General features: G+C 57.5%; 2 protein-coding genes across 2 annotated transcripts; one reads left to right on the top strand and one right to left on the bottom strand.

Moving 5' to 3' along the window:
* Positions 1-1,477: 1,477 nt before the first annotated feature.
* Positions 1,478-3,056, bottom strand: TMEM203 (transmembrane protein 203). Its single transcript, XM_009187776.2, has one exon. It carries the CDS (start codon positions 2,800-2,802, stop codon positions 2,392-2,394), a length of 411 nt encoding a protein of 136 aa, XP_009186040.1. The 5' UTR covers positions 2,803-3,056; the 3' UTR covers positions 1,478-2,391.
* NDOR1 (NADPH dependent diflavin oxidoreductase 1) lies at positions 2,931-14,908 on the top strand. Its single transcript, XM_031654782.1, has 14 exons — positions 2,931-3,291; positions 3,614-3,691; positions 10,108-10,205; positions 11,399-11,497; positions 11,581-11,682; positions 11,817-12,026; positions 12,221-12,342; positions 12,446-12,666; positions 12,742-12,868; positions 13,381-13,413; positions 13,551-13,697; positions 13,791-13,909; positions 13,986-14,080; positions 14,164-14,908. The coding sequence occupies exons 1-14, from the start codon at positions 2,962-2,964 to the stop codon at positions 14,306-14,308; spliced, it is 1,926 nt and encodes a 641-aa protein (XP_031510642.1). The 5' UTR covers positions 2,931-2,961; the 3' UTR covers positions 14,309-14,908.
* Positions 14,909-15,186: the final 278 nt, after the last annotated feature.

Genomic DNA, 15,186 nt, shown 5'->3' with positions numbered 1-15,186 from the left:
TTGAATCTGGCTTAAGTTATGCCGACCCTAGGCTTGACACATTGTCGTAGCTGTGCAACAAACCAGATAAGCTGCCTCCAACACAAGCCCCTCCACGGTTTACACAACTAAGCATACACGCCAGGCAGAGGCGGACACTGCAATACGCTGGCCAGGCTGATGCATGAGAGCAGAGGTCAGCACACCTGTGTAACGAGCCAGATAGGACTTTTTTTTTTTTTGAGATGGAGTCTTGCTCTGTTGCCCAGGCTGGAGTGCAGTGGTGCTAGCTATCTCGGCTGACCGCAACCTCTGCCTCCCAGGTTCAAGCAATTCTCCTGCCTCAGCCTCCAGAGTAGCTGGGATTACAGGCATGCGCCACCATGCCCAGCTAATTTTAGTATTTTTAGTAGAGACGGGGTTTCACCATGTTGGTCAGGCTGGTCTCAAACTCCTGACCTCGTGATCCGCCCACCTCAGCCACCCAAAGTGCTGGGATTACAAGCGTGAGCCACCGCGTCTGGTCCCAGATAGGAAATATTTTAGCCCACTGGTTTCTGCCAGGGACAGTTTTGTCCCCCAGGGCCCTTGGCAATGTCTAGATAAACATCTGGTTGTCACAAGTGAAGGTTGCTACTGGCATGTACCCAGGAGAGACAGAAACACTGCGAAACAGCCTGCATCCTCACTAGAGAATCTTCTGGCCCTGAAGGCCAAGAGTGCCAATTAAAAGACCTTGGACTCTGAGGGTCATATTCACTCTCTGTCACACGTTCTGCTTTTGCTTTTTTTTGCAGGGGGACAGAGTCTTGCTCTGTCACCCAGGCTGGAGTGCAGTGGTGCGATCTCGGCTCACTGCAAGCTCTGCCTCCTGAGTTCACACCATTCTCCTGCCTCAGCCTCCCGAGTAGCTGGGACTATAGGTGCCCACCACCATGCCCGGCTAATTTTTGTATTTTTAGTAGAGACGGGGTTTCACCATGTTAGCCAGGATGGTCTCGATCTCCTGACCTCGTGATCCGCCCTCCTCAGCCTCCCAAAGTGCTGGGATTACAGGCGTGAGCCACCGCACCCGGCCTGCTTTTAATTATTTAGGGGTGTAAAAACCATCCTCAGCTCAAGGGTCACACAAAAACAGGCCTTAGGACATTGTTTGCTGATCCCCGCGCTACAGAGTGCCAAGGCCCACACAATACCACACACTGGCAAGAAGTCACGGGCTCTGGGGTTACAAACTATTCAACGGGTCTTCAACGTGAGCCTAGACTGTTGTCTTCACACAGGGTGGGGCAGGTGCCTGAGTTACCGGCCTCCTAGAGCAGGAAGGAGGGATTCTCCAGAACGAGTGATTCCCACCACCACCACCATCCACTAAGCTCTAGCCACAGGTTTCAACCCATCTGAAACTGCAGCTCTGTAACCAGTTACACCATGCAGCAGAGAGTATCTCAATATTCATCACATTTAACCTTTGAGGGGTACAGGCAACCACTATTCATTTCAGGAAAACATTCTCTTACTTTATTTGCATCTCAGCAAAGGTTCTCATTTGGCACCTGACTGGCATCAAACCAAAGTTCATAGGCCAACAAAGCTGGGCCACTCACAAGTTCCCCATTTGTAGGTCTCAGTGCCTATGAGTATCCGACACCTGTTCCTCTCTTCAGTCTCTCAGGGAGGCTTAAATCTGTCTCAGGTGTGCTAAGAGTGCCAGCCACAAGGTGGTGAAAAGGTCCACGGAACTGCAGTCTTCGCTGGGATAGGAAACCAAGCAGTGCCTGGACAGCAGAGCTCTTTTCGTGGGCAAGAGATAACCAGACAGGACCCTAATCGTGCTCTTATTCAACATTCTTCTCTCTCTGCCTAGACTGGAATAAAAAGCCAATCTCTCGTGGCACAGGGGAGATACAAGCTGGTTTACATTTGATCTAACAAAGGCATCTACCGAAGTCTGGTCTGGATGGACGGCACAGGGAGCTCTCAGGTCGGCGCTGCTGGTTGGAGGACATTCCTGAGTCCAGCTTTGCAGCCTTTGTGCAACAGTACTTTCCCAGGATCCACAGGAAATACTCAGAGTCCACCGGGGCATTTTACTTATATTCAGCTTCCAAGTGTCAGAGGGGTTCAGGACTGTCTGGCCTGGGGGCCTCCTCAGGACCTCAATTCAGGATTATCTACTCAAAGCATTAAATAAAAAGAGATACATTTTCAGGATGAAGGCTGCTCTTTTAAACCCTGCTGAAGAAACCATTTCAGGCAGGATGGAAATAGGGAAACCGGGCACTCAGTTCGGCGCAAGCAGGAGTTGCCTTTAGACTAGAGAGCCTCTCCTCCGGTGCGGCGCAAGTAGGGCCTCGGCTTGAGGTCAGCATTCTAGCCGTCCAGCGCTCCCTCTCCGGCACCTCGGTGAGGCTAGTTGACCCGACAGGCGCGGATCATGAGCAGCTGCAGGAGAATGAAGACCGGGGACGTAATGAGGCCGAACCAGAGCTCCCGAGTCTGCTCCGCCAGCTTCTGGCACAACAGCATCTCGAAGACGAACTTGAGACTCAGGACCGTGAGGACCCAGAAAAGGCGGAGCACCGCCAGCCGCTTCTCTCCATCCTGGAAGAGGCGCACGGACACGATGGTGGTGAAGTAGGTGCTGAGCCCGTCAGCGGCGAAGAAAGGCACGAACACGTTCCACCAGGAGAGGCCCGGGACCAGGCCATCCACACGCAGTGCCAGCAGCACAGAGAACACCAGCAGGGCCAGCAGGTGCACGAAGATCTCGAAGGTGGCGAAGCCTAGCCACTGCACCAGCTCCCGGAGCGAGAAGAGCATCGCGCCCGTTGAGCGCGGGCCGGGGCCCGGCCGAGCGTGCCACCCGCGGGGCTGCGTCTCCTCTCCCCGTGGCCCTCGCCCGCGCCTGCCGCCGCTGCTGCGAGCGAGAGGCAGAGAGCAGCCCCGCCACCCCCAGCCCTCGGCCTTGGTGCGCCGGCAATGCCCTGGCCCCGACCCGGGACTCAACCCTGGCCGCCGGTGGACGCCCGCCTCGATCGGACGCCATGCCCCACCGGGCGCGTCCCTAGTGCGTCACTTCCGGTCGACGGCGGAAGGCGGAGCGGTCTCTGTATCCCGGCCGGCGGGATCTGCCTTCTAGTTCTTAGTCTCCGACCTGGAGCCGGGCGCGTCCAGATGCCGAACCCGCAGTTTCTGGTGCTCTTTGGCAGCCAGACAGGCACGGCTCAGGATGTGTCGGAGAGACTGGGTCGCGAGGCCCGGCGCCGGCGGCTTGGCTGCCGGGTGCAGGCCCTGGACTCCTACCCGGTGGTGAGGGCTAGCTAGGGCCTCGGCGTGGGGGACAAACAGGCCTGGCGTGCCCGCTTCTCGGGGTCATCGACCCAAAAGGCGTCGCATTGTCTCTGAGAGCGGGTCTTTCCCTTATGGCGGATTTAGGGAAAGGGGAGGCTTGGGAAGAGGAGTTCAGTTTAGCACCTGGAGGAGGTTGGAACGTGAAAGAGAAGACGGTGTGGCCGCTCACATAGATTCCTCTGCCCTGTCAGCCTGAGTGCAGGAGAAGGGGGTCGAGTTTTGGGAAGGACGCCCAGTCCTTACAGCCGGAGGTCTTACGTGTGTGTGTCTTTTTGTTGAGGTGAATCTGATTAACGAGCCCCTGGTGATATTTGTTTGTGCAACTACAGGCCAAGGAGACCCCCCTGACAACATGAAGGTAAGGCTGGCCTGATGTGGCTCCTCAGATCCCTGCCCTCGACCCTCACCCCGTTTTCATTGCCTGGAGTCTAGGTGCAGTAAATAGCTCTTCTCTATCTCATGCATCTTCAGAGGTGGATTTGAGAGGACGTCCCTGAGTGGAGCTGGGGGCTCCAGTTGCTCTCTCTAATAAACTCTTCATAGCCACCAAATAGCCTTATTATCCATTTTAACCTTTCTTATCTTTCCAGGGCTATCTATATATGCATCTAGTCTGGGTCTTCTGTGTATTTCTAGACTGTATGACCCTCAGGAAACGTTGCTGAATTCTCTGACCATCTTTTAGGCACATATTCCATTCTTGGCACAGTCTGGTGCTGGGGATCCAGCTGTGAACCCAGCGCCATATTTCCGTCCTGGCAGAGTTCATACTGTAGCAGAAGCACCTAATGGGCAATGACAGTGCCAGCGAACACCTGCAGCTGGGGAAAGTAGCATATGTCACAGGAGCACTGATAAGGGGCATCGAGCCTTATCTCACCCAGCCTTGGGGCCCAGGCAGAGGTTTCTGGAAGAAAAGAGTGTAAACTGAGTCACCGAAGAATGCGTGAGGGCTAGTCAGGCACCAAGAAAGAAGGAGCAGTCTGTGCAGAGGAAAAAGATTATTTGGCTTGTGTGAAAAGTGAAAAGCAGCTCAGGGTGGCCAAGCTGAGGAGTGCACTGGGGCAAGAGGGGAGAAGAGAGGCAGGAAGCCAGGCCCAGTCCAAAGAGCCTGAGTAACCACAGCAAAGCAGATGGGCTTGAAATGAAGGGTTGTCGGAACTGTAGGGGTGACCCAGTCATGTTCCTACACTAGCAAGACCGCCGCTGGTCAGCAGGAGAGCAAGAATAATGCCATGAGATGCACAGGACAGGGAGGAGATGCTACCAGTCTGAGCTAAGGTGGTGGCAGAAGATAGAAGTGGACACGTTGCACGGGTGTTAGGAAGAGAGAGACCCCAGGACATGGAACAGACCCAAGAGGTCAAGCAGAATCAAGACAGGGATTTGGGCTCTGGATGGATGGTGGTTCCATTGACAGAAATAAGAGAACACAGTGGGACTAGGTGGTTGTGCAGGAAGGGAACCTGGAAACATTGAAGTGGAGAAGCGCAGTAGGACTAGCGCTCCAAGGAAGATCCTGGGGCACAGGGAGGTAGGTGTTAAGATAGCCACAATACAGAAGTGTGAGAAGAGGAAGCTCTTCTCTCCCTACAGGACAGGCTGCCCAGAACGTTAGAGCCCAGGAGGGCAGGAGAGTGAGCGACCAAGCAGCTAGAAGAGAGGGTGCAGCATCCCCAAGGAGAGGCCTGAGGAGCGGGTGTTCCAGGAAGGGCTCCAGCATGTAAAGCTGCACAGAAGCCGAGTAAGATAAAGCCTGAGAGGAATCCCTGGGATTTCTTGGCAAAGGGATTGTTGGTGATACCAGCAAGAGCAGCTTCAGTGGTTCGTGGGGAGACAAGCCCGGTTACAGGAGATCAGCAACTCAGTGAGTGAGTGGAGAGCATCTTTTTTTTTTCGTTTTCTTTTTTTTTTTTTTTGAGACTGAGTCTCGCTCTGTCGCCCAGGCTGGAGTGCAGTGGAGCGATCTCGGCTCACTGCAAGCTCCGCCTCCCGGCTTCACACCATTCTCCTGCCTCAGCCTCCCGAGTGGCTGGGACTACAGGCGCCCATCACCTCGTCCAGCTAATTTTTTTTGTATTTTTAGTAGAGATGGGGTTTCACCATGTTGGCCAGGATGGTCTCGATCTCCTGACCTTGTGATCCGCCTGCTTCGGCCTCCTAAAGTGCTGGGATTACAGGCGTGAGCCCGGCCGAGAGCATCTTTTTTTTTTTTTTTTTTTTTTTTATTCTGGCGGGTTTTTTTTTTTGAGACGGAGTCTCGCTCTGTCGCCCAGGCTGGAGTGCAGTGGCGCGATCTCGGCTCACTGCAAGCTCCACCTCCCGGGTTCACGGCATTCTCCCACCTCAGCCTCCGAGTAGCTGGGACTACAGGCGCCCGACACCACGCCCGGCTAGTTTTTTGTATTTTTAGTAGAGACGGGGTTTCACCATGTTAGCCAGGATGGTCTCGATCTCCTGACCTCGTGATCCACCCGCCTCGGCCTCCCAAAGTGCTGGGATTACAGGCTTGAGCCACCGCGCCCGGCCGAGAGCATCTTTTAAGAATGTCTTGAGTGTGACCCAGGTGCAGTGGCTCATGCCTATAATCTCAGCACTTTGGGAGGCCTAGGCAGGCGAATCACGAGGTCAGGAGTTCGAGACCAGCCTGGCCAACATGGTGAAACCCGTCTCTACTAAAATTACAACGATTAGCTGGGCATGGTGGTGCTTGCCTGTAATCTGAGCTACTCGGGAGGCTGAGGCAGGAGAATTTCTTGAACCAGAGAGTCAGAGGTTAAAGTGAGCTGGGATCGGCCACTGTACTCCGACCTGGGCAACAGAACAAGGCCCTATCTCAAAAAAAAAGATGGGAGAAACCTGGCATGTTTTCTGTTTTTTGTTTTTTGTTTTAAGACGGAATCTTGCTCTGTTGCCTAAGTTGGAGTGCAGTGGCACGATCTCGGCTCACTGCAAGCCCTGCCTCGTGGGTTCACACCATTCTCCTGCCTCAGCCTCCCGAGTAGCTGGGACTACAGGTGCCCGCCACCATGCCCGGCTAATTTTTTGCAATTTTTTAGTAGAGATGGGGTTTCACCGTGTTAGCCAGCATGGTCTCGATCTCCTGACCTCGTGATCTGCCCGCCTCAGCCGCCCAAAGTGCTGGGATTACAGGCGTGAGCCACCGCGCTCGGCCGAAACTCAGCATGTTTAATTGCTGGCAGGGGAGAGACAGGAGAAAGAGGCTGAACACTTGAGTAGGGACGGCAGGGGATGTGCAGTGGCTAGAGGGAGAGCTGAGCGTAGGTCAAGGGGTCTCAGATAGAGTGGGATGGAAGAGAAGGGGGTTCAGAGTGGAGCACAGGCAGGGGAGGGGAATGGTGGGATAGGGAAGCCCCAGAGCATGGGAGAGGAGAGGGACTGGGGCTGGGCTGGGCATTCAGTCAGCCAGTGGCAGGAAGCTGGTGCTCATGCTGGGACTCAGGTCAACAAGGAAAGGAAGAGTCTCAAGTATGGGCACCCACAGAGAAGACCAGGAGTTGGAGGGGGCAGGTAATGCCCACAGCAGGAACTGGGGGCTCCTTGAAGAGGCCATGGACCCAGAACCCATGGCCTTGGAGACAGGAGCGCGTCTTAGTGGCTATCCTAGCGAGACAGGAGGACCCTGGCTCCTTGCCGATGATGCTGTAGGTGAGGCAGGTGCCCCTTGCAGCAGACAGGAGAAAACAGAGGAACCACAGTCAAACGCTGAGTGACCAGGTCCCTGCCCATCTGGTGAAGAAACCCACGGGGCGCCAGGCAGTGGCTCACGCCTGTAATCCCAGCATTTCGGGAGGCCGAGGCGGGTGGATCACCTGAGGTCCGGAGTTTGAGTCCAGCCTGGCCAACATGACGAAACCCCATCTCTACTAAAAATTAGCTGGGTGTATTGGCGCACGCCTGTAATCCCAGCTACTCAGGAGGCTGAGGCAGGAGAATCACTTGAACCCAGGAAGCGGAGGTTGCAGTGAGCTGAGATCTCGCCACTGCACTCCAGACTGGGTAAAAGCAAATGCACCACAAAGAACCACACCCCACCCGAGGAAGGACCAGCATAACAAGTAGAGACGGGCAGAGGCTGAAGCAGTAGTGGATGTGACCCCCATGGGGCAAGGGCAAAGCTGGAGACTCAGGAACAGGAAACAGTTCTTTCTGTTTCTCTTTTTCTTTTTTTTCTGGAGACAGAGCTCTCGCTCTGTTGCCCAGGCTGGAATGCAGTGGCACAATCTCAGCTCACTGCCCTCTGACCTTGCAGACTCGGGTGATCCTTCCACCTCAGCCTCCTGGGCAGCAGGGACTGCAGGTGCACACTACCACATGCAAGTAATTTTTTTTTTGTATTTTTTGTAGAGATGGGGTCTCAAACTCCTGGGCTCGAGCAGTCTGCCCGCCTCGTCCTCCCAAAGTGCTAGGTTTGCAGGTGCGAGCCACCACACCTGGCCAGAAATAGTTATTTAAATGGACATGAAAAAACTTTAAAGGATTAGAAGATTTGGGAGGCCGAGACGGGCGGATCACGAGGTCAGGAGATCGAGACCATCCTGGCTAACACGGTGAAACCCCGTCTCTACTAAAAATACAAAAAAACTAGCCGGGCGTGGGGTGGGTTCCTGTAGTCCCAGCTACTCGGGAGGCTGAGGCAGGAGAATGGTGTAAGCCCAGGAGGCGGAGCTTGCAGTGAGCTGAGATCCGGCAGTTGCACTCCAGCCTGGGCGACAGAGCAAGACTCTGTCTCAAAAAAAAAAAAAAAAAAAAGATTAGAAGAGGCTGGGTGCAGTGGCTCAAGCCTGGAATCCCAGCGCTTTGAGAAGCCAAGGTGTGGGAGGATTGCTTGAGCCCAGGAGTTTGAGACCAGCCTGGGCAACATGGCAAGAGCCTGTCTTTACAAAAATAAATAAATAAAAAATTAGCTGGGCGTGGTGGCGCACATCTATAATCCCCACTAGCGAGGCTGAGGTGGGAATATTGCTTCAGCCCAGGAGGTCAAGGTTGCAGTGAGCTGTGATTTCAAGACTGCACTCCAGCTTGGATGACAGAATGAGACCCTGTCTCAGCAACAACAACAAAAACGGCCGCGGTGGCTCACGCCTGTCATCTCAACATTTTGGAAGGCCGAGGTGGGTCGGGCGTGGTGGCTCACGTCTCTCGTCTCAACACTTTGGGAGGCCGAGGCAGGTGGATCACTTGACGTTAGGAGTTCCAGACCAGCCTGGCCAACATGGCGAAACCCTGTCTCTACTAAAACTACAAAAATTAGCCAGGCGTGGTGGCACGCGCCTGTAATCCCAGCTCCTTGTGAGGCTGAGGCAGGAGAAAGACTTAAACCTGGGAGGCAGAGGTTGCAGTGAGCTGAGGTTGCGCCATTGCACTCCAGCCTGGGCTACAGAGTGAGACTCCATCTCAAAAAAAGATGAGAAGTCCTAGGAAGTATGACAAAAAGCAAGACAGAAAATGGAAGGAAGCAGATGCCACAATTCGAAGGTCATTCCAGTGGCCTCAGAATGAGAAGACAATGGTGGAGAGGAAGTTATCCAGGAAAGTAACAACGTCCAGAGCTGGGTCTGCAGCCAGAAAGCCCCATGCCCAGGAAGGGCCCTGCTGAGGATGAAAGGGCCCCCCCGGGGCATGTCGTTGTGGGGTTAGCCTCTGGGGACAGAGTGCCCTACCCACCCCAAGGGCGGCCAGTGGGGCCCTGGCTCTTCAGCGGTGGTGCCGATCCCAGGACAGACCCAGCCGCATGCCAGTCGAGTGAGGGAAAAGTCGCAGAAATGATCTCTGTGGAACCCTTTTCTCGGGAAGGAAGTTCACCAAAGGGAGCAGCGAAGATCCTTTTGGGATTCAGGAAGCAAGGGTGTCTCAGCAGCAGGGCGCTAGGGAGGCTCTCGGGGGCAAGAGGCTGGGTACATTTGCTTGCACAACGTGGCCCAGAGAGGCAGCTGATGAGGCAGTGCGTTCCCGGGAGGCCAGGGGTGGTCCAGGGCCAGGGTCAGAGCTGTGGGCTGACAAGGCCAGGGCCTCTCTGTCCACAGAGGGGCCTGGGGCCCCTACTCTAGCCTCCATGCTTGGCCATGGATAGGGGAGGTGGGTGGGTGGTGAAGACCACACACAGAGGCCACCTGGGATCCAGGTAGGGAGGGGGCAGTAGGCTCCTTGTCTGGGAGAGGGGGCCTCCGATCAAGCTGGGAGGCCACCGTGGAAGGCAGGGTGTGGAACCAGAGGATCTGGACCCTGTTGGCTCGAGGTCTTGCAGCCACGGAAGGAGGGGGATGTGTCTCAGCGACACTGGAACCTCAGAGGGCCGGGTGTGAGGGCCCCGGAGACACTAGGACCTCAGAGGTCCAGGTGTGAGAGCCTCTGGTACAGACCCATGCTTTGCTGGGAAATGACAGGTGGAGGTGAGGGACTCTTGGGGCGGTGGACAGTTTGGAGACCAAGTGCAGAGCTGCTCGTGGCAGCTCAGAGCGTGGGGCAGAGAAGGGTGATGTCCCAGGAAGGGAGCCCTACACAGGCTCGGAGTGCACAGCATGCTGTCCGGCTCCCGTGGGCAGGGTGGGCCCTGGTCTCCCCAGGCCCTGGACCAGCCCTGCCTCCCAGTGCCCATCATCCTGCAGGCTGGACCCGGGCCCTGCCTTTTGGTCAGATAGGTCCAGTTCCATTCTGCCCCCTGCCTGTTCCCCTGAGACCCTCCTCTCGCTCCCTGCTGTGGGGCTGGCCTAGAGGTTGAGGCCTCTGACTCAGAGTTTCCTCCGGCTGTAGAACTTCTGGAGGTTTATATTCCGGAAGAACCTGCCCACCACCGCCCTCTGTCAGATGGAATTTGCCGTCCTGGGCCTCGGGGACTCCTCATACACCAAGTGAGTAGGGGATGGGACAGTGGGTGGACGGAACAGTTCTGGGGGTTGAGCAACAGGTGTGCTGGCAGAGGGCAGAGACCAGCTTCCAGGGTCGGCCCCTGCAGGCCACAGGGCCCTTGCAGCAGTGCTGGCTTCTCGTCCACAACGCTCCCTGGTGGGCACCCCAGGCTTCACGCTGCAGGGAGGGAACAGGGGAGCAGGCAGGGTGACAGAGGGCTGGGCTCAGAGCCATGCTGATGTCACACAGGCCAACCTGGCGCCGGTCCCCACTCTTACAAAAAGGTGTGCTGCGAGGTGTTCACGACTTCAAGCCTGGAGGGGGACCCTGTACGCTCCTGCCGCCCCAGAGGCCGCCTCTGCCTTTTCTCCTGGGCATTTTCACAGTGCTCCTCTGCACCCTGAGCAAGGAGTAGTGTGTTCAGTGTGCAAACGGCATCTTTAGACCCCACAACAGAGAAAACCCCGACTGTCCACATAGGGCCCAGGTCCGGTGAGCACTAAGCATCAAAAGCTGTGTGCGTAGTGGGTTGTCAGTCACTTCAGATGAAAAACAGAGAACAGGAAGATCGGAGGCAGCCGCCACCCCGGTTCTGCTGGGAGGTTTTGTTCCATGCATGATGTAGTTCCGTGCGTGACATAGTTTTGTGTGTGATGTAGTTCTGTGAGTGACATTGCTCAGTGTGAGATGCAGTGTTCGTTCAGGCGAGGAAGGGAGCCTGGCTGCTGACGGCGTTCCCAGGGAGGAGCGTGACCCGGAGCCAGTCATGCCTCTCAGAACCAGAGTGAGAAGTGAAACTGACCCCTAAGAGGGTGCCTGGCTCTTCCCCAGCACACAGTTTCTTAGCTGAGGAGTGACCCACACCGTGGCTGGGGGCCTGGAGGCATCAGCTGCCTCAAGTCCCTGCCCAGGAATGAGGGCCCATCAGTGGGACGAGACCGCATGCTCCCACCTACACAGGCTCATTCTCCGCCAGCGGAGAACCTGCTGCTTGGGGCCCTGGCGCTGCCTTGATCTCGGCAGCCCCTGGCATGTGGAGGCCGTGCCCCTCCTAGGGTGCAGCCAGTGGGGAGCGTGTTTTCCACCCGAGGAAGGCCCTTGCCAGGCTCCACTCTCCACCCGGGCTCCACGCTCTTGGGTCCCACTCTGCCTGGGCACCACTCTCCGCCCAGGACCAGCCTCACTGTCTCCACAGGTTCAACTTCGTGGCCAAGAAGCTGCACCGACGGCTACTGCAGCTTGGGGGCAGTGCCCTCTTGCCTGTGTGCCTAGGCGATGACCAGCATGAGCTGGGGTGAGTCTGCGGGCGTGGTACCCACCTCTACAGTCTGGCCACACGCTGGGTCCGCTCAGGCCAGCACACATGCTCCCTCCCAGGCCCGACGCTGCTGTGGACCCCTGGCTGCGAGACTTGTGGGACAGGGTTCTGAGTCTGCTCCCACCGCCTCCGGACCTTGCCGAGATCCCTCCTGGAGTCCCGTGAGTGTGGGCCCCGGGTCACCCACAGGCGCAGCAGACCCAAGCCGGCCTGGGGACCTTGCCCTGGGTCCCTCCCGTGTGGGTGGGCAGCCCCTGGGGAGGAGTCCTGGTCTGACCAGCATGCCCTCCCACAGCCTGCCCTCCAAGTTCACCCTGCTGTTCCTCCAAGAGGCGCCCAGCACGGGCTCTGAGGGGCAGCGGGTAGCTCACCCCAGCTCTCAGGAGCCCCCGTCAGAGTCGAAGCCCTTCCTAGCACCCATGATCTCCAACCAGAGAGTCACTGGCCCCTCCCACTTCCAGGACGTTCGGCTGATTGAGTTTGACATCTCGGGCTCCGGCATCAGGTGAGGCCTGAGCATGGCCCAAGACACCAAGCAGGCAGTGGGGACTGCTGGGGACCGAGGAGGGCACGGTGAGGTGGGCCGTGGGTCTGGAGTTCAGAGGAGGCCAGGCCGGGCTGCAGAGGATGGCTTCCGTCCGGGGCCCTCAGTGTCCTCCTCGCAGAGTCCCCACAGCCCCGGTGGCTTCTTCCATACAGTTTTGCTGCTGGCGATGTGGTGCTGATTCAGCCCTCCAACTCGGCTGCCCATGTCCAGCAGTTCTGCCAGGTGCTGGGCCTGGACCCTGACCAGCTCTTCACGCTGCAGCCACGGGAGCCAGGTGAGCCCGGCCTCGGCCACCCTGACTCTCTGCCCTCTCCCGTGCCTTGGGCCCCCACCCCAACCCCGCCGCAGCCCACGGAGACCTGCCGCTCACCCTGCAGATGTCTCCTGCCCCACGAGGCTGCCCCAGCCCTGCTCCATGCGGCATCTCGTGTCCCACTACCTGGACATCGCCAGCGTGCCTCGCCGCTCCTTCTTTGAGCTCCTGGCCTGTCTATCTCTCCATGAGCTGGAGCGGGAGAAGCTGCTGGAGTTCAGTTCTGCCCAAGGCCAGGAGGAGCTCTTTGAATACTGCAACCGGCCCCGCAGGACCATCCTGGAGGTGAGGTGGGCAGGGCAGGCCCAGCCCCTGAGGCTACAGCCACGCTGCAGCCACCCTGAGACTCTCTTTGCCTAGGTGCTCTGTGACTTCCCGCACACAGCTGCTGCTATCCTCCTGGACTACCTGCTGGACTCCTCATCCTCAAGTATCCGCCAAGGGCCTTCCATCAGCCTCCTCGATGCTGCAGGGGAGGGGCCTGCGGGTGGACGGTGATCGGCCCTGGCAGCTGGGACCGCGGCTGTGGGGCTTTGTAGGCAGGGGCTGCCCTCTGAGCAGCTGACGCCCCACTGTGGACTGCCCCCTGGGAGGTGGTGGTGGGCCCATGGCCCAGGCACAGGTGAGGGCAGCCTCCCTGCCCCACCACCCCACCTCACCATCCTCCCGAAACTTTGATGATTTGATTTTGAGCGATTTTGATGATTTGATTTTGATTGTTTTGAGTTTGATCCTCTTGATTTTGATTTATTCCTTGAGTTTGTTTTGAGCCGCTCTTGAGCGATTTTGATTTTTGTCTCTGAGCGATGATTTTTGATTTGTTTCGATTTTTTGATTTTTGTCTCTTGAGTTTATTTTTGATTTTTATGATCTTTCGAGCGATTTTTTATTTTTTGAAATGATTTACTTTTTATGATCTTTGAGCGAGAGTGATTTATTTTCGAGCGATTTTTGATGAGCATCTTGAGTTGAAATTGATTTCATTTATTTTGTTTCGAGCCTTTCCGCTGGCATCCCTGGACCCTGGGCAAGGTGACCCCTGCTCCCAGGGTGGGGGCCGTGGGCCAGTATCCCCTTCTCTCCCATGCTCACGCAAATGCTGGGCTAGGGCCCTAGCAGACGAAGCACAGGTCTTTGATCCTCTTCATACCACTTCTCTCCTGCAATAGGTCCTGTCCGGGTGCCCCTCTGGGTGCGGCCTGGGAGTCTGGCCTTCCCAGAGACACCAGACACCCCCGTGATCATGGTGGGGCCCGGCACTGGGGTAGCCCCCTTCCGAGCAGCCATCCAGGAGCGTGTGGCCCAGGGCCAGACCAGTGAGCACCCAGGGTCCCAGGGCAGGGTTGTGGCCGGGGCTCCCCAGCTGAACCTCAAGGACCTGTGGCCAAGAGCACCCTGCATTTCCCTAGGAAACTTCTTGTTTTTTGGCTGCCGCTGGCGGGACCAAGACTTCTACTGGGAGGCGGAGTGGCAGGAGCTGGAGACGCGGGACTGTCTGACCCTTGTCCCTGCCTTCTCCCGGGAACAGGTGTGTGTGCTCAAGGGCTGGGAAGGGAGGGGAGGGGGCTCAGACTCAGCTGTCAGCCCTGTTCTCTGCCCTACAGGAGCAGAAAGTGTATGTGCAGCACCGGCTCCGGGAGCTGGGGTCGCTCGTGTGGGAACTGCTGGACCGCCAGGGCGCATATTTCTACCTGGCAGGGTGAGCTGACCTTGGTGCAGCAGGACTGGGCCCAGTCCCTGGGTGCCGGGCCTCACTGAGCTTTCTGCGACCTACCCCTCTAGCAACGCCAAGTCCATGCCAGCGGACGTCTCGGAGGCCCTGATGTCCATCTTCCAGGAGGACGGCGGACTCTGCAGCCCCGATGCAGCCGCGTATCTAGCCAGGCTCCAGCGGACACAGCGCTTCCAGACCGAGACGTGGGCCTGAGGCCCGAGGCTGCCCGTGCCCCCTCTGATGGCCATCCTCCTGGGAGCCCAGGAAGGCGTCCACGAGGGAGCTCCTGGCCAGCAGCTGTCGTCCTCTCAGACCAGCCAGCTGGTCCTCTGGGAACAGCCAGCTCTCGAGCACAGCCACACTCCCGTTGACTCTGGATCCCACCCTTTGAACCCTGACCCCACTGCAGCCTCTGCCCAGCCAGCCCTCCCCTCCCACACCCTGACAGTGAGCTGTGTCCTCGTCCCCCCTACCCCCTTCCCAGTCAAGGTGGTGACCTGGGCCTCTTCACCTCACCAGTGAAGTGACCCAGGATGGCATCAGCAGCCCCATGGGCACCAGGGGTGGCATAGGGCACCCATGAGGCTGCACTGCACTCCTCTGCCCTGGGGCCACCTCGGCCGCTGCAGCCTGCCAAGCAGCACATTCCAGTCACTGCCCCCGCGCCTCCACAGGGCTCAGGCTGTGCTCAGATGCCACTAAGATGCCAGCTCCCTGAGAGCAGTGGGGGTGTCCCAGGCTAGAGCAGCCTGTTCTCTCCTGGTCCCAGGAAAGCCCTTGCAGTAAATGGTGGCCTTTGAGTGGCTGCTTCTAGCACAGGCTTCTTTCCTCTAGCTCCTCCCGGTGCCCTGGGTGCTGGGTGGGTGGGTGCCATGGTGCACCCTTGCTGGGCTGCCTGTACCCCAGTGGCCTCTGCAGCTCTTCTGTCTGTCTCTAATGTGATATGCGCCCTGACTGCCTCGTTCTCAAGGGCTTGGTGGGTCGGCTAAGGTCTGATCGCCAGGACCAGGTTCCGGGCAGGTGCTGGGAAGGTGTAGCCAAGCCGTCCGTCAGTCCTACCAGGGAGTCGAGGCTGCCGGAAAGAGGAGCGG

Source organism: Papio anubis, chromosome 13, assembly GCF_008728515.1.
Source record: "Papio anubis isolate 15944 chromosome 13, Panubis1.0, whole genome shotgun sequence".
NCBI lineage: Eukaryota > Metazoa > Chordata > Mammalia > Primates > Cercopithecidae > Papio > Papio anubis.
Note: the sequence above shows the minus strand (reverse complement) of the source record. Positions and strands in the feature narration are given on the sequence as shown.